The sequence below is a fragment of the Lucilia cuprina genome, chromosome 3 (genome assembly GCF_022045245.1).
Source record: "Lucilia cuprina isolate Lc7/37 chromosome 3, ASM2204524v1, whole genome shotgun sequence".
Lineage (NCBI taxonomy): Eukaryota > Metazoa > Arthropoda > Insecta > Diptera > Calliphoridae > Lucilia > Lucilia cuprina.
Genome location: NC_060951.1, coordinates 6,596,789 through 6,615,514, shown reverse-complemented (window position 1 = coordinate 6,615,514; position 18,726 = coordinate 6,596,789). Strand labels below are relative to the sequence as shown.

Below are 18,726 nucleotides of genomic sequence, written 5' to 3'. Positions count from 1 at the left end.
GTAAATTTGGTCTCAAATTTTAGCTTTTTAACTGTAGATTATTAAAACAATAAAATTTTTCTAAAATTTCTTTAAATTCTCCGGTTATTCCATTTTCGAACATAGAATTTTGAGAATTTCGAAAAAATTTCGTGTTTTTGATTTCATTTTTGTTTGAAAATAACATAAATTAACTTTTATTATGAAAAATTATGAAAATTAAGCATTTTTCTTAATGTTCGAAAATTCGAACTTAAATTTCGAAAATTCGAACTTAATTTCGAAATTGCAAATTTGGTCTCAAATTTTAGCTTTTTAACTATAGATTATTAAAACAATAAAATTTTTCTAAAATTTCTTTAAATTCTCCGGTTTTTCCATTTTCGAACATAGAATTTGGGGAATTTCGAAAAAAAATTCTTATTTTTATCATAATTTTTGCTTGAAATTAACATAATACTACTTTTATTATGAAAAATTGTAAAAATTAAACATTTTTCTTAATGTTCGAAAATTCGTAGTTAATTTCGAAAATTCGAACTTAATTTCGAAATTGCAAATTTGGTCTCAAATTTTAGCTTTTTAACTGTAGATTAATAAAACAATAAAATTTTTCTAAAATTTTCTTTAATTCAACAGTTTTACGTCTTTCGAACATAGAATTTTGAGAATTTCGAAAAAAATTTCTTGTATTTATCATCATTTTTGCTTAAAATTTACATAAAACTACTTTTATTATGAAAAATTTTAAAATTAAAAATTTATCTTAATGTTCGAAAATTCGAACTTAATTACGAAAATCCAAATTTGTTCTCAAACTTTTCTTGATTTTCAAACACGTAGAACTCTTCTACTTTTGTTTTCCATTGAAAAACCTTCAAATTCTTAACGCTTTTTCTTTACTATTGCAAACATAATTTTTGTTATTTTGTTGCATTCATATTTCTTACAACTTGTTGTTTAAATGTGCAATTGCCACATGACGCACCATGACACACTTTATACTTGTTTGTTTTTTTATTGTACCTTTTTTTTTCTTTCAATGCAATGTTCAAGTGTTTGTGTGTAAAAAGCCAGTTATATGAAAAACTAAAGAACAAAAACTAAAAACTGAAAAAAAATTTGCAAAAAATTATATTTGTGCCACACTAACAACCAGCAACAAGAACAACAACAAACAAAATATGCAAAATGTTGTAATTTCGCGCTTAAGCTGATGTTTTATGGAACCTTAGTAAATAATACCACAATAATACATGCTGCTGCTGCAACAACAGCCACACACATTGTCGGTAAACAGCGACCATGTCAAAAATTACAAAAAAGACAAAAAATACAGGAAATACCAAATAAACATTAAGATTAGTATCAATAAGAACAAAATGAAATTATTACAACATACCGTTAAACAACATTTTCAAACATTTCTGGTTTTCGAACAAAAATTCTAAGTTCGAATAAAGCAAAATCAAGAGAAATTCTTGTTATAACAAAATACGTTTATAATATTTGTATTATAGAGGCCTACAACAACATTTTGCGAACAAATTTAGATTTTCGAAATTAAGTTCGAATTTTCGAACATTAAGAAAAATGCTTAATTTTCATCATATTTCATAATAAAAGTGATTTTATGTTAATTCAAAGCAAAAGTGATGATGAAAATGATAAAATTTTTTCCGATATTCCAAAAATTCTATGTTCGAAAATCAAAAAACTGGGGAAATTAAGGAAATTTTAGAAAAATTTTATTGGTTATGCATTCTATAGCCCTCTAGCTACAATTTGACAACAATTTGAGAATTTCGAAATTAAGTTCGAATTTTCGAACATTAAGAAAAATGCTTATTTTTCATCACAGTTCATAATAAAAGTAATTTTATGTTAATTCAAAGCAAAAGTGATGATGAAAATGATGGAATTTTTTTCGAAATTTCAAAACTTCTATGTTCGAAAATCAAAAAACTGGGGAAATTAAGGAAATTTTAGAAAAATTTTAGTGGTTTTGTATTCTATAGACCTTTAGCTACAATTTAACACCAATTTTGGAATTTCGAAATTAAGTTCGAATTTTCGAACACTAAGAAAAATTCTAAAATTTTGCAAATTTTTATAACAAAAGTTGTTTTATGTTATTTTTAGACAAAATTGAAATAGAAAAAGTGAAAATTTTTTCGAAATTCTAAAAATTCTATGTTCGAAAGTAGAAAAACTTGAGAAATTAAGAAAATTTTTTAAAAATTTTATTGGTTATGTATTCTATGGACCTAAAGCTACAATTTGACACCAATTTGAAAATTTCGAAAATAAGTTCGAATTTTCGAACATTAAGAAAAATTCCTAAATTTTGCAAATTTTTATCATTAAAGTTTGTTTAAAAAAAAATTCTATAAAATATCACAAGTTATTTTATCACCGAAAATTTTGAAAAGTAAAATTTTCTTTGACATTTTACTTCAACAACACTTTTTCTATTTTAGGCCTATTTTTATTTTGGTATTTTCTCTGATTCATAATCTATCTATCACATGACTTTTTTTATTCATAAAGTTCAAAGAACTTTAATATTAAAATGACTCGTACCTCTACTATGTAGTGAAAACCAAAAAAAAAAAATTAAGATCACTAACATAATCATTCATAAAATAGCTACAAAAACTCTTTGATTTGAAGCAGTGATAGTTTCTATTTAATCTCTCACCCTCCCCCTCCTCCAGCACTCTCTTTCACACTCTTTTGCTCAACCCTTCTTTCACTTTCGTACAAAAAACATACAAAAAAAAACGCCAACATCACAATTTTTGCTATTTTTAAAACAATACGATTTTATTACCCGATGTAGACAACAGAATAGAAAAACAAAAAACTGATTAAAATTAATATAATATAGACAGAAAACACAACATTATCTAACCAATAAGAAATCATTTTGAATATAAACATGAAAAATGTGTGTTTTTATTAGCAACAAAAACAACAACAACAATTACATACTCTGCTAATATTTTTCATTTAAAAGAGGGTGTTTAAATAAACACTCTTTTCAAACATTCACAATACTCTGTCGCAATAACCGACCCACAAATAAAGAGTTGCCAGCTTAAGTCGAAAGTAATTAGGCGATTTTCTTTTTGCCAAACACATACAGTCTTATGCAAAAAAACTTACAACATGCTTACTAACCGTTGTTAAGCTAAATTCGATAAAAGTATATCCAAAAACGATAATTAGCTTAAAATACCTGTAGTAAACCATTGTTAAATATACGAAAGTTAATAATGGTTCAACCGTACTTTAAACCTATATTAAAGTAAAATGTCATTATTGTATTACAATTTATAACTGTTGACGTTTTGTGAAAAATATTGTTGTGTTAATTTTTTAAATAAATTATAAAAAAAATAAATAAATAAAAAACAATATGGATACACTCAATTTAATTGTCTCCATATTTTTTCTTTTCTTTTTGCCAAAAACATAAATTTTGTTTATAAAATAGTTTAGTGATGTGTAAAATATCAATGCAAATTTAAAGAAAACGTTACTCGATTACTTTCTTTAATCAAAATATAATTTTGCTATTACATTAGTTGTTTTATTTGATTTATACGTTGTTTTTATTAAATAAACAAATACAACCCCATTTTTATGTTATTAAATACAATTATTTTATATAAAAGCATAAAAAAATAATATTAGACACGAATACCAAATGAACTAATAATCGTTCATATACAACATTATGAAAATATTGACAGAATAAAATAATGGTGTTGCCAGCATCAAATATAAAAAAACATTAAAATGTATTTTAGTTAAAATACTGTTTTTGCATATACTTTTTTAATAATGGATTATTAAGCTAAAAGTCGTTGTTAACTAATGTACACTTTAAGGTCATAATAAGGTTTTTTTTTGCATAAGACTGATAATTTTTCACATTAACAATATTCTACCAACAATAACAATAATATTTCAATTTCAATAAATTTTTCATATTTTTTTTTAATTTTCTTCCATCTGGCATCTTTATTATTAAGTATTTACTTACTTACTTACGTTTAACTCTGGTTGTTGTTGCCATTTTTTCTCATATTAAAATATTGTTACAAAACAACAATAGCGAGAGTATGAGTAGAAAACTACTCTTAAACTCTTAAAGAGGTTTTTATATGAAAATTGTGCAAAAACAAAACACACATACTAAAAACAACAATAACAAATATACACCAACGACTAATATTATACAAATAACAACAATACTTCGGTATCAAAGTGTTGGAAAAGTGTTGACAAGTTCAACAACTTAGAGAAAAACGCTTAATGAAAGCGAAGAGCAAAACTAGAATAGAACTAGAACAGAACTAAAACAGAACTAGAACAGAACTAGAACAGAACTAGAACAGAACTAGAACAGAACTAGAACAGAACTAGAACAGAACTAGAACAGAACTAGAACAGAACTAGAACAGAACTAGAACAGAACTAGAACAGAACTAGAACAGAACTACAACAGAACTAGAACAGAACTAGAACAGAACTAGAACAGAACTAGAACAGAACTAGAACAGAACTAGAACAGAACTAGAACAGAACTAGAACAGAACTAGAACAGAACTAGAACAGAACTAGAACAGAACTAGAACAGAACTAGAACAGAACTAGAACAGAACTAGAACAGAACTACAACAGAACTAGAACAGAACTAGAACAGAACTAGAACAGAACTAGAACAGAACTAGAACAGAACTAGAACAGAACTAGAACAGAACTAGAGCAGAACTAGAACAGAACTAGAACAGAACTAGAACAGAACTAGAACAGAACTAGAACAGAACTAGAACAGAACAGAACTAGAACAGAACTAGAACAGAACTAGAACAGAACTAGAACAGAACTAGAACAGAACTAGAACAGAACTAGAACAGAACTAGAACAGAACTAGAACAGAACTAGAACAGAACTAGAACAGAACTAGAAGACTACTAGAACACAACTAGAACACAACTAAAACACAACTAGAACAGTACTAGAACAGAACTAGAACAGAACTAGAACAGAACTAGAACAGAACTAGAACAGAACTAGAACAGAAGTAGAACAAAAGTAGAACAGAACTAGAACAGAACTAGAACTGAACTAAAACAGAACTAAAATAGAACAAAAACAGAACTAGAACAGAACTAGAACAGAACTAGAGCAAAACTAGAACAGAACTAGAACAGAACTAGAACAGGACTAGAACAGGACTAGAACAGAACTAGAACAAAACTAGGACAGAATTAGAACAGAACTAGAACAGAACTAGAACAGAACTAGAACAGAACTAGAACAGAACTAGAACAGAACTAGAACAGAACTAGAACAGAACCAGAAGAGAACTAGAACAGAACTAGAACAGAACTAGAACAGAACTAGAACAGAACTAGAACAGAACTAGAACAGAACTAGAACAGAACTAGAACAGAACTAGAACAGAACAGAACAAGAACAGAACTAGAACAGAACAAGAACAGAACTAGAACAGAACTAGAACAAATTTAGAACTAGAACAGAACTAGAACAAAACTAGAACCGAACTAGAACAGAACTATTACAGAACTAGAACAGAACTTGAGCAGAACTAGAACAGAAGTAGTACAGAAGTAGAACAAAACTAGAACATAACTAGAACAGAAGTAATAAACCTGTCATCCCGAACCACAGACATTGCTACTCAGTATTTGCTTGCTATAAGTAGATAATCAGCTTTTTGCTTCAATATTTACCTACCTAATTAATCCCTTAATCTCTGAGAAAATGTATCTGAAATCCATACAATAAAAACTGGCAACTAATTGATGTTGTTGATAAGGGGTTCTACATCAATGTCCAGGTCTAAGAATTGGACTACTGAATATGTTGGAGGTGTCATGAGGACCCTTGCTATATGCAGAACAGTATTTGGTCCGTTCCGATCTTAATTGTGCCACAACTTCTACTTGTTTTCTGCGGCAGGAAACTGTCTGCTAATGAACGGTTGGCGACCCCCCAAGAACAACATTTGAGCGGTATCTTGCAACATAGCGGTATTGGCACCTAGTATTGCCTAAATCTATATCTTTGATGAGTTTCCACACTACAGTCTGTAGTACAATCTTTGGACTAGAATGTGATTTTCACTTAGCCCATTGATGACTTTAAGCACTAGTTTATGAGGCATTCTATGGATGTATCTATTAACACGTTTATAGGCTAGTTAAACAAGTATTTTATAGATTATACTATGGACTGGTTGGTTGACTATTCTTTGAATCAATCTATAGAATACATAGTTAATGAAGGAAATCTCTTATTAATAGAAGTTTTCTGATATCTAAACTGTTTGTCAGTAAAGTTTCAGTTAGCTTCTTCAAGGAAGTCCTGTGGTTTATACCAAAAACCATTTATTACTGGACTATTAACGTGAAATGTTTAAGCCTCTGACAGCTGTTCAGACAGGTCAGTTATTATTAGTAGATGAGCATGATAGGAGATTAATTGCATTAATCAGAAAGAAAAGACATACCTTGGGCATTCTTTTCGATGAGTCCTGCTTTGACCGATTTTGGATTGATCACTATGGGAAGTACATTCATTTACTAGTTTAATGATATCTTTGGTATTAACATTTGTCCAGATTGATCACAATAGGACATACACACTAGTTTAATGATCTCTTTGGTATTAACATTTGCCCGTTCTATTCGTTTATCCATAGAGATACATGTTTTCCTAATGATGTATATGATCAGTTACGTAACCAATTATGGTCCCAAAGGAGACGACTTATTGTCTTTGTATTTAAACTTTTGTTGTTTTGAATCACAACCTAATCATGCTCCTGATGGTGTAATGTCACTTTTTTTAGTTAAAATATTACATTTATTACGATTTTACCACATTTTTACCATTTAAGAGCTTTTAACAAAAAAAAAAACGCTCAATTAGCTCTGCCTACTATCCGGTATAATGACACAAACCGGTGTATATGGTTGTTGTTTTTGTTATTCTGTTATTGAGCTCTGCCGCAGCAGTAACATTTTTTAAACTCTCTGCTACTGCAGCTCAGTGTGTAATCACAAGAAGAGAGAAAGAGCAAGTATGGGTAACTTAGTTAAAGAGTAAAAATCTACAATTTAGTTTAGATTAGTACGTCACGTTTTGCGGTTGTTTTTTTTTTCTGAGCGTAAAACCGTTTTAAAGCAAAAAGAAATATAAAAACAGACAAAAAATTAACATAAAATTTTAGCAAAAAAAAAATATATAAGAAAAATTAAATAAATATTAATAAAAAAAAGTAGTTTTGTTTTTTTTTCAACAAAACCACACTCCCACAACTACAATATTAACTACAGTTTTCTTAAAAAAAAGAAGTAAAAGAAAGTGAAAGAAAATAAGAAAAAAGTTATTTTTTGTTAAATTTTTTATAAAAAAAGTATTTTATTATAAAAAAAGCAAACTGCGGGCAGAAGAATTTAATAAAAATTTGAAAAGAAAAAGAGAGTGAAAAGAAAAAAATTGAAATATAAAACAATTTTACCGTTAATGAGTAAAAGAAACCTACGGGCGGCCAATATTGAATATAAAAAATTAAATTATTAATATAAAAACAACAAAAACAACAACATTTACAACAACAATAACTATTAAACATTGTGCGCATTTAAAGTAATTAACAAAACACAAAACTAAAGCTAAAACTACAACAACAGCAACAACAATAGTAATAACAACAATTTCTTTGCTAAATTTGCTAACAGCAACAACAACAACAACACCATCAATAAAACAAACCAAATAACAACAACTCTAACTTGCAATCGTTATTTTTCCATTGTAGTGTTTGTTTTGTTGTTGTTACTTTTTGTTCGGTTCGTCTTGCTTGCTCTTTCATTTGGCGCTCAACTACAACACCAACCAACACACACACTCATCTTAGTGTTTAGGTTTTGTTGTTGTTGTTTGTTCAATTTACTACATACATTTATACAAATTATAAGTAGAAGAGGAAAAGTGTTGTTGTGTGTTGTGTTTTTTTTTTCGGTGGAGTGGTGGCGTCTTTAGTCTTCGTTTATTTTATTTGATTTGTTGTTTTTTATTACTATATATTGTTGTTGGTGTTGTTGCTGTTTTGTAATAATATTTAATAATAATATAAATTGGTTATATCTCGGGGGAATCCATGAACACAGAAATCTATCAAAATCAAAGTTAATCTTTAAAACAAAATATTTTAAAGTCAAAGAAAGTTAAAAGAGAAGAGTGTTTAGGGTTTAGGAGAAGAAGATAAATAAAACTACGCAAATTTCATTTTCTTTTGCTGCAAAAGAAAGAACAGAACACAACAAGTGGTTTTGTTGTTGTTGTTTTAAGTAAAACTGTCAAAATTTTGTAGGAAATTCTTAGAATGTCAGGAGTTTTTAAGAAAATTGGAAGAAATTCCAGAAAATAATCAAATTTTTAAAGAAAATAATCTAAAATAAACTTTAGTTAATGGAGCAGCTTGTCCTAGTGTTTACAACTTTGAGGAGACAAACTTGGCTCCATCATCATCTTGCTGACTTTGTGTTATGTGTAAAGAGGAAAGTTTGCTGTCATATTAAACAAAATTTGTTGCACGAATAAAGAAGTAAGGTTTATACGGAAAGTGACTTTTATCCTTTTCATCAGGACAACTTCATTAATCTTCTCTAGTTGTAGCATTCCAAAAAGACAATAATGACATTGCGTAGCTGTGCTCCCGGAAGTTTTAATAAGGTTTATTATGATGATTTAAACTTGTGGGTTGATCACCTTGGATAAATGCCTTAGTTAGTTAGTTTGAAAGGAGGATGTATACACATCAAATCCGAAGAAATACACCTAGGCTTCTAACGGGCCTGTTGTGCGCTCCGAACACACCACCTCCGGTCTACCAGACTAGAACACTAACCACTAACCTACTGCCTTAAGTTAATAGAGAAAGTGACATATTCTCTAGCATGAAGTCCAAAAAAGGCCTGAAAACAGTTCATACTTCGAACAAGCTCTTGGAAGACTTAAAAAGACTTGTTGTGTTCGTAGTTTGGGCAAAATGATCATTGTCATTAAGGAAATGTTTAACCGGGATAAATCCCTTAAATAAAGCCTATTTTCCATTATCGCTAAGCAATGACTGGAAGAGAGAGGAATATGTTACTCTTGACAGCTTTTGCAAAGTCTTTACTAGAAAGATTCAATCTTTTCTCTAGCATTAAGTCCAAAAAAATGCCAGTGACCACTTCATACTACAACTAAGTTCATTAGCTGTGCTATTGGAATACTTAAAAAGACTTGTTGTGTTCGTAGTTTTGGCAAAATGATCATTGTTATAAAGGAAATGTTTAACCGGGATAAATCCCTCAAATATAGCCTATATTCCGTTATCGCAAAGCAATGACTGGAATAGAGAGGAATATGTTACTCTTGACAGTTTCTGCAGAAGTCTTTACTGGAAAGATGCAATCATCTAACATGAAACTCATAAGGGTTCGGTGAGGAGTTATTACTAAAGTTAGATTCCTAAGCAGGACTCTCAAAATCTTAATAACGTTGCCATTCTGAGCTAGTTCTCTTGCAGCATCTAGATTATGCATGTTTGTGCAAACTGTCCCGTATTGAGCATTTACATGTAGACAGCAGGAAGTTGACATTGTCTCTCTACACTTTCTAGAGAAGAAGTTAGAAGTATATCTCTTATAAAGAGAATCTGTAGATCTGTGATTATCCCAATTTGCAAACCAAACATGTTAGGATTTATTGAAATGCTTTTGATTGACTTTGACAACTTGAAAACCATTAGCCGGACATACTCAATGTTTATTTTTACCCGAAACGGAAACCTAGAACTTTCCTTATCTAAATCGTATATGATCTTTACTTTCTCCTTGATTTCTATTCACATAACTTTGTATAATCAACGGATGTTGACTTTTACAGAATTTGTTGTAAACTTTAGGAATTTCTATTAAAATAAGATTTTATTCCATAAATTTTTATAAATTTTATAAATTTTGCACAAATTTCTTTAAAATTTGGAAAAAAAATTTAAGTTTAGTTTGTTTATGTACTTACTTGTTTACTCGAATGTGGTAGTGAATCATTGTGAAAGCAACAGGAATCTTTTGCAAACCTTCCCGAACTAAATTAAAGATGATTTTTTCTTTAATGAAGGTTTTTCCAGACAAATTGTTAATGAAACAGCTGCTGCTGACTGTCCTCTTTAAAGTAAATTGAAATTTAAAGGAATTTCTCTCATAAACTTGTTGGAAATCGTAGTAAAAGCATAAATAATCTTCTGCAGACTTTCACGGTGTAAATGGAACTCAAATTTTCCTTTCCGGATAGATTTTATAAACAAAATTTTGCCTGTAAGGCTGACGCTGGTTGCTCCTTAGGATTTTATAGATTTTTGTTACTTTTCTTTACATAAAGTTAAAGATTTTTTTGGGCAGGATGTTGGAGAACAGAAAAATAAAGGTTTTCTTGTAAATTTTCCGCATTTTGTTTAATTTTCTTTGAATTTTATGCAAATAAATCACTTTACTTTGTTCTTTTCACAAAAATCACACTTTTTAACCAAAATTAAACATTTTTTTTTTATATTTATTTCAAAAACTTGTTGGAAACCTTGTGTAAAACATCTAGTGTAAACTTGCTTTTCCAATGCAAATAGTATGTGATGTTTTCCTTTCCATACGTTGGCTATTGACAGAAATTTCTATAAACAGCTGCTCTTGACTGCCCTCCCTTTGATGTTTATAGTATTTTTAAAGGATTTTTTTTAAATAAAATTTAATATTTTTTTAGAAAATATATCGGAAAATAGAAAATTTCTAACATTTCCTAAAAATTTTCACAAATTTTGTTAAATTTTCCCCAAATTTTGTTTAATTTTCTTAAAAAATTTGCTTTTAAAACACTTTATTTTGTTTGTTTACTAAAAACGCCATTTTAGTTAAAGATTTTGTTGTTATTTTAATAGTATTTATTAAATTTTTTATTAAATACTTTTTTTGTTGTTATTATTGTTAAATAAATTATTAATTTATACCATTTTTATTAAAAAAATAACAAAAAGTTTCAAATTTTTCTTTAAAATATAAAATGTTTGTCTTTTATTAAGGTTTTTTTTCTTTTACACTCTCTCTTTATAATGTGACTCTCTCTCTATCTCTTACTCCGTGACTCGCACTCACACCCTTTGCTGTGTTATTTACTTTCTTTTCGCTAAGTTGAAAACAACTATATAAACACACAAACCTGTACTTTTTTTGCAATAGGCATATTGTGTGTGTGTGTTTCTTTTTTTTGTCTTTAATTGTCATTATTGTATTTATTTTCTCTGCTTTTACTTTAGTATTTAGTTTGCACTGTTGTGTTTTTTAGTAGTAGCTACAAATGTTCATACGTAGGTATGTATGTATGTTTGTGCTTTGCAAAAAAACAAACTGTTTCCCTAAGTTGTTTACCCCTGTCTAAGTTTGTTTTAAATGACCTAGTTTTGTTATTTTTTTGTATTATTTTCACATTTTAATATTATTAAGTGCTGGTCGTTGTTGTTATTGCTATTTTTTTTCTTTACATTTTTTACTATCGTGTTAATCAATTTAGCGTTTTTTTCTTCATTTTCTTCTCTATTACTTGTTACAATAATTGCTATGCTCTTTTAAATAGATAAACATAATTAAATACCCTTTTTTACAACTCAACACTTTCTATTACAATTTTTTTTTATTAGTCAATGTGTTAATTATTTTAATAAAATTATTTAGAAATTAGTTTTTTCATGCTCTTGTAATAAATGAAAATGGCAAAATTATAAAGCAAAAGTTTAACTGAAAAAAGAGAACAATAACAAAAATCTCTTAAATTTTAACAAAAAATACTTTTATTACCAAAATTAAGTAAATTTGAAAATCATTTAAAAAAGTAAAATAAAATTAATGTAATTTTCAGTTTAAAAAAAATGAAAAAGTAACTACAACCTGCAACTAAGAAAAGAAAGTGCAAATTAAGAGTTAATTTAAAAACTAACAGGATCTAGTTTAAAATCTCTCTATTTGCTTTAAAAAACCGTTAAACTCTATTAAACTTTATAAAAAGAGAAAAAAATATGAAAAGAAATTCAATTATTAAACGAAATTTTTAAGTATTTTCTACTTATTCGACAAAACTACAACTTGAATTTGAAAAAAGTTATGGAAATAACTATTAAGTGTTTTTTACAACAAAAATGTTGATTTTTAATATCTTAAAAAAAATATGAACAAAATCCTTAAAACACATTTTCGAAAAAAACTCTTTCTTGATTCTTATAGATTAAGATTTGGTCAAGAAGAATATGCCTAAATTTTCTTTCTAAAACTTTTTGTTAAGAAAATAAACTTTCGTTAAGTTTTTTAAATGCAACAAAAAGGGAAAATTCCCTTCATTCTTAGAGTTTAAGATGTGGTCGTAAAGAATATGCCTAAAGTTTCTTTCTAAAACTTTTCGTTAGGAAAATAAAGTTTCGTTAAGTTTTTTAAATGCAACAATAAGGGAAATTTTTCTTGATTCTTAGAGATTAGGTTGTGTTCATAAGGAATATACGAAAAATTTCTTTCTAAAAGTTTTTGTTAAGTACATAAAGTTTCGTTAAGTCTTTTAAAAGCTTTAAATTACAAATCTTTTTCTGATTCTTATATATTAAGATGTGGTCGTAAAGAATTTGCATAAATTTTCTTTCTAAAGCTTTTCGTTAAGAAAATCAAGTTTCGTTAAGTTTTTTAATTGGCTAAAAATGGAAAACTTTTCTGGAACTGTGAACTATGGCATATAATAAAGAAGAATATAGACAAAATTTTTTGCTAAAACTTTTCTTTAAGCAGAATAAAGTTTCGTTAAGTTTTTTAAATGGCTTAAAATGGAAATTTTTTCTTGAATTGTGAACTATGGCAAATAATAATCAAGATTGTAGAAAAATTTTTTTTCTAAAACTTTTCGTTAAGCAAAATAAAGTTTCGTTAAGTTTTTTAAATGGCTAAAAATGGAACACTTATCTGAAATTGTGAACTATGGAAAATAATAAACAAGATTGTACAAAAATTTTCTTTGTAAAATTTTTCGTTAAGCAAAATAAAGTTTCGTTAAGTTTTTTAATGGGCTAAAAATGAAATTTTTTTTCCCGATTTGTATAGCATTAACTGTAAGATTTATAAATATGTTAACAAAATTTTCATAAAACCTTTCGTTAAGCAAAAAGAAGCTTCGTTAAGTTTTCGAATTGACTAAAAATGAAAATTATTTCAAGATTTCGGTTTTATTTTGTGATTGGAAAACGTTTATCATAAAACAATTTTTCTAAATCTTTCCTTTAAGAAAATAAGGTTTCGTTAAATTTTAAAAATACACAAAATTTTAAACATTTTCTTAATTTTAGTTTCACACGAATAGTATTAAAGGAATATGAAACACAGTTTTACTAAAAAAGCTTTCGTTAGGAAAATAAAGTTTCGTTAAAATTTAAAAAATTTGCAAAAATTAGGAAAATTTCTTTAAATTTCTTAAGATTTACTGTGAATCCCCTTAATATAACCAATAAAATATTGATAAATTACAACAATTCAATGAAATTTATACAAATTACTCTTTCTCATAAAACAGCCTAGAAAAGAGCATTCTCTCACTCTCGATATTGTAAACAACATTAAAAGAGCAAACAAAATCAAAAATAAGATCTAAAAGAGTAAAAAACAAATACAAAATAAATTGTGTTTATGCTGTTTAAAACAGTTTTAAGAGAACTAACAGTTTTATAGACAAACTTAAGAGAAAAGTGCCAAATTTCTTTCGTTTTAACAAAAGCAAAAAGTGTAAATATTGTTAAATTTTATAATAATTTAGTAAAAAAGTGTAAAAAGAAAACTAAAAAATAAACATTTTTTTAAAGAGTTAAAAAAACACTCTTTTGTTGTAACATTTTTGTAAAAAAAAATTGTAATTAATTATTAAACAACAAACAACAAAATGGCACGTTATCAACAACGGTGAGTTTTTTATGTAAATTTCAACAATTTCATCTCTTACACTCTTAAAATTTTCTCTCTCTGGGTCTCGCTCTTTTTTTTATAATATTTATTATAATTTTTGCCATAAATTCTTGACTTTTTTTTCAAAACAATTAGAAAAATATTTCCTTAATTGTCGAAAACATTAAATTTTGTTTAGTGTTTGTGTGTGTATGAGTGTGTATGTTATTTTTATCAACAATTTCTGGGAAAATACAAAAATATTGTTATTTTTTTCATTAATCAGCAAAATAGTGATTTCATAATTGAAAGTAAGAAATAAAGACAATAATAAACAAAATAAAATAAAAACACAAACAAAATTTAAAAGAAAAAATTTAAAATTTTTAAAGATTTTTGCAAAATTTTTAAAGTTTTTTTTAAACTTTTTTAAAAAAATCTTTAAATTTTCCTAAAAATTCCCATTTTCAAACACAAATTTTACTAAAAATCATGTATTTTTTCATGAAATGTAAAGAAAACTTAAAATTTTATTAAAATCCACAAAAATTTTAAATTCCCAAAAACTTTTCAAAAATCCCCACTTTGGAAATTTTGCCTTAAAATGACTTTAAACTTGAAAATTTCAACAAATTTACATTTAAAACAAACGTTTTAATAAAATTAAGCAAAAAATTTTTGAAGTCCCAAAAAGTTTTTAAAAATCCCCCTTAAAATTAAAGAAAAATCCGCAAATTATACTTTTCCCGGGAAATTTTAAAAATAAAATAGTAATTTTTGTTGTTAATAACTAGCTAATTACAAATTTTATATAAAAATGCAAAAATTTTAAATTCCCAAAAACTTTTCAAAAATCCCCACTTTGGAAATTTTGCTTAAAAATGGTTTTAAACTTGAAAATTTCAACAATTTAACTCTTAAAACAAAAATTATAATAAAATTAAGCAAAAATTTTTGAATTCCCAAAAAGTTTTTAACAATCCCCATAAAAATTTTAAGAAAAAAAATCCACACATAACACTTTTTCCCGGGAAATTTTAAAAATAAAACAGTAATTTTTTGTTAATATTCAGCTAATTACAAATTTTATATAAAAATGCAAAAATTTTAAATTCCCAAAAACTTTTCAAAAATCCCCACTTAAAATTGTTCCCTTCAAAACGAGTTATTTTTCAAATTATAACACAAAAACGTTAAAAATGTTATTATTTAATGCAAAAATGTAATCCCCTTATGAAAAATTTAAATTCCCAAAAACTTATCAAAAATATCCAAAATACCCAAAAACTAATTTTAGCTTAAAAAATTGTTTAAAGTTTTATTAACAAAGAATAATAATGGAAAATTGCATTTTTCTTAAAAAAAAAAAAACTAAAAAATTATAACTTCCCCTTAAAAATTTTCAAAATACCCAAAATCCCCAATTGCTAAATTTTTGCCTTAAAACATTAAAATTAAAGATTTTATAAAGAAAACCATTATGTTAAAACAGTTTTAATGAAAAATCTTTAAAAAATGAATTCCCAAAAGATTTTTCAAAATACCCAAAATCCCCAAAAGCAAATTTTAACTCAAAATTAAAATTTTTCTTAAAAAATTGCAATAAATTAAAAAAAATAATGTTAATTTCTTAAACATTTTTTAAAAACTAACAAATTCCCAAAAATAAACTCAAAATACCCAAAATCCCCAAATGTAAATTTTTACTCAAAATCATAATATTTTTTGTAAATTTAACACAACAATATTAAAAAAGATTTTTTCAAAAATTTCCCTTTAAATTTTTTCCCATAAACCGGGAAAATATTACCTAAAGAAGGTTTAAATTCTTCTTCTTTTGTTAAATATTTCTTTAAATTTTCTTTAATTTTTGTTTTACAAATATTAAGTTTTGTTTATAGTTGTTGTTATATTTGCTTGTTTTTATTGTTGTTGTTGTTTTAACCTAGTTTTTTTCTTAAGCCTACAACAATTGCTTGGTTAGCAAGTTTCCCCCCCTAAAAACCAGTATTTTTTTCTTGCTGATTAGGCGAGAAAAACAATAAAGTTTTTAAAACATTAAGCTGACGGCGGCGACACTTAGTACTAGTTCAACTTTTTAGGCAAAAACACTTTTTGTAATAAAAAGTTCTTAGTTTTACAAAACTTTTAGAGAATTTAAACAATTTTTAAAACAATTCTTAAAAAAGTTGGGATTTTTATTCTGGCATTTGAAAATTTAAGGCCGTTTTGTGAGTTTTAACTGTAAAATACTTAAAGGCTTAAATGTGTTAATAAAAACATGTTTTCGTTTTTTATGTCTTTTTATTTTATTTTCTTCAAAATGGTTTCAATTTTCGTCTAGCTTTTAGTCTAAGACGTGCAATAGACAAAACAATTGTTTGTTTTTAGTTTTATTTAGAATTTGTTTAATATTTTTATGCAGAAACTTGAAACCATTTGTTGTTAATTTTCAGTTTTTTGTTTAAAATATGCTGAATTATAGATTTTTAAAAAATTTTTAAAATTTTAATAAAATATTTTTTTGTCTTATATGAGTTTTTTAATCTTAATAGGTGTTTGTAAACTTTAGCAAGAGAGAGATTAGACTTAAGCCTAGATTTTAGACTAGACTATAGACTAAACTATAGCCTAGATTATAGACTCAACTAAAGACTAGACTATAGACTAGACTATAGACTAGACTATAGACTAGACTATAGACTAGACTATAGACTAGACTATAGACTAGACTATAGACTAGACTATAGACTAGACTATAGACTAGACTATAGACTAGACTATAGACTAGACTATAGACTAGACTATAGACTAGACTATAGACTAGACTATAGACTAGACTATAGACTAGACTATAGACTAGACTATAGACTAGACTATAGACTAGACTATAGACTAGACTATAGACTAGACTATAGACTAGACTATAAACTGGATGATAGAGCAGACTATATACTACCTATTTTTATCTATTTATCTATTTATCTATTTATCTATCTATCTATCTGTCTATCTATCTATCTATCTATCTATCTATCTATCTATCTATCTATCTATCTATCTATCTATCTATCTATCTATCGGTTTATGACTTCCCCTCATATGACAGTGGACAATTTTCACAAATTAGAGCGATAAAACTAAATATTTAATGATTTTTTTTACGAATTAACAAAAAAACTTTATTATATCATCTTTTTAACTAAATTTTTAAAAATGAGAACAAAACTATAAAATGATTTATACTTGTAATTTTAAACTAATCAAACTATTGTATTAGCATTATTAAATAGAAATAAATTACTAGTAATTTATAGCCATTCAAAATTAGTCAAGAATAAAACTAAACGTCTGGACATAACCCAGCAAATGTTCTAGTTTTCGAAAAGAATTCAACGACACTAATTAAGATTTGGTGGATTTTCCGTTTGTTTATGTGCAAAATTATTTTTAAATTAAAATCTTTTTCAATGTCATTTAATGACGTCTGCTGTCTTTATACATATACATATATAGAATATTTATAAGAAATTCATAAACACAAATATTGCTCAGTTCCTATTTGATGCTGATGGCAACAGAAGTAAATTGGAAAAAAGCAATTGGGATATTTTATGTTCGAGTTTAGAGAATGAGTAAGTTTTGTTTGCAAAAAACAAAAATGTATGTGATTTAAATGTTCATTAACCCGATATATTGATGAGCAAAATATTGAGATAGATTTATTAAATCAATTTAATATCTATTTATTATAAAGCGATGGTTGCACTTATTTTAATATAACTTAAGATTGATTTGCCCGATTTAAAGAAGTTTAATATGTAAAAACTAAAAGCATTTAAAGAACAACATTGCAGCATAGCGCAAAGAACAGCAAGTTTGGCATCACAGTTTTAGGATGCCACACTTTTTTAGAAAGCTGTGCTTTTCCTTTGTAGTTTTAAATATTTATTTAAATTCTTATTTAAACATTTTTCTGGGTTTTACGTTTTCTATATTATCAATAAATTATTAAAAGATTTTCTTTTTATTATTGTTCATATTGGAAACTCATAAAACAAGAAATTTATTACTTTCGATTTATAAAATAAAAATTCTAAAGTAATTTCTTTTCAACAGAAATTTTAATAATTTTTCTAATAATAGACAATAGTTTCTAAAGAAAACTATTTAGTTTTTCTAATAATTTCTAATTACAAATTTATTAATAAATTGTTTTCAATAATTTTTTATATAGATGTATGGCCGTTATACCAAAGATTTAGGAGAATTTGCCAAAGATGAAGCCAGAAAACTCAAATTACTTGAAAAACGACGAAAATTGGAGGACAAACAGAGGAATAAGGTAAGTTGTAGATAAGAATACTATTAACTTCCTATTTATCACTTTTTTTTTACTAAAAACAACTATTCTTTAAAACAAACACTGGATTAAACAAGAAAATAATAATAATATTTAAAAAAATTATATAAACAATAAGCGAACAATATTTTTAAGGTAAACATATAAAAAAATAAATATAAAGTTATGTTATTATTTTTATTTAAATGACGTAGTAGATTTCTTTTAATAGTTTATTAAAAAATTCAATTAAAGTAAAACCTGCATTAAATATTTATTTGTAAAATTAGCTTGTATTTTAACTAAATATTTGTATTTTTATTTCAAAGTCATTTATAAAGTCAATTTATACAGCTG

The 18,726-nt window shown here is 26.4% G+C and overlaps 1 protein-coding gene across 6 annotated transcripts in view; it reads left to right on the top strand.

Moving 5' to 3' along the window:
- LOC111677591 (insulin-like growth factor 2 mRNA-binding protein 1) overlaps positions 1-18,726 on the top strand; it is a 104,297-nt gene that overhangs the window by 68,370 nt on the left and 17,201 nt on the right. Inside the window, exons 1-2 of one of the 6 annotated variants that reach the window (XM_046945739.1) lie at positions 7,201-7,655; positions 13,663-14,045. The exons of 3 other annotated variants lie outside the window; for them this stretch is intronic. In XM_046945739.1, coding sequence (XP_046801695.1) covers positions 14,026-14,045 — 20 coding nt within the window. In that variant the 5' untranslated portion in view covers positions 7,201-7,655; positions 13,663-14,025. Of the gene's footprint in view, positions 1-7,200; positions 7,669-13,662; positions 14,046-18,726 lie in introns of those variants that run through there. 2 more of the 6 variants (XM_046945738.1, XM_046945740.1) reach the window with 2 other exon arrangements.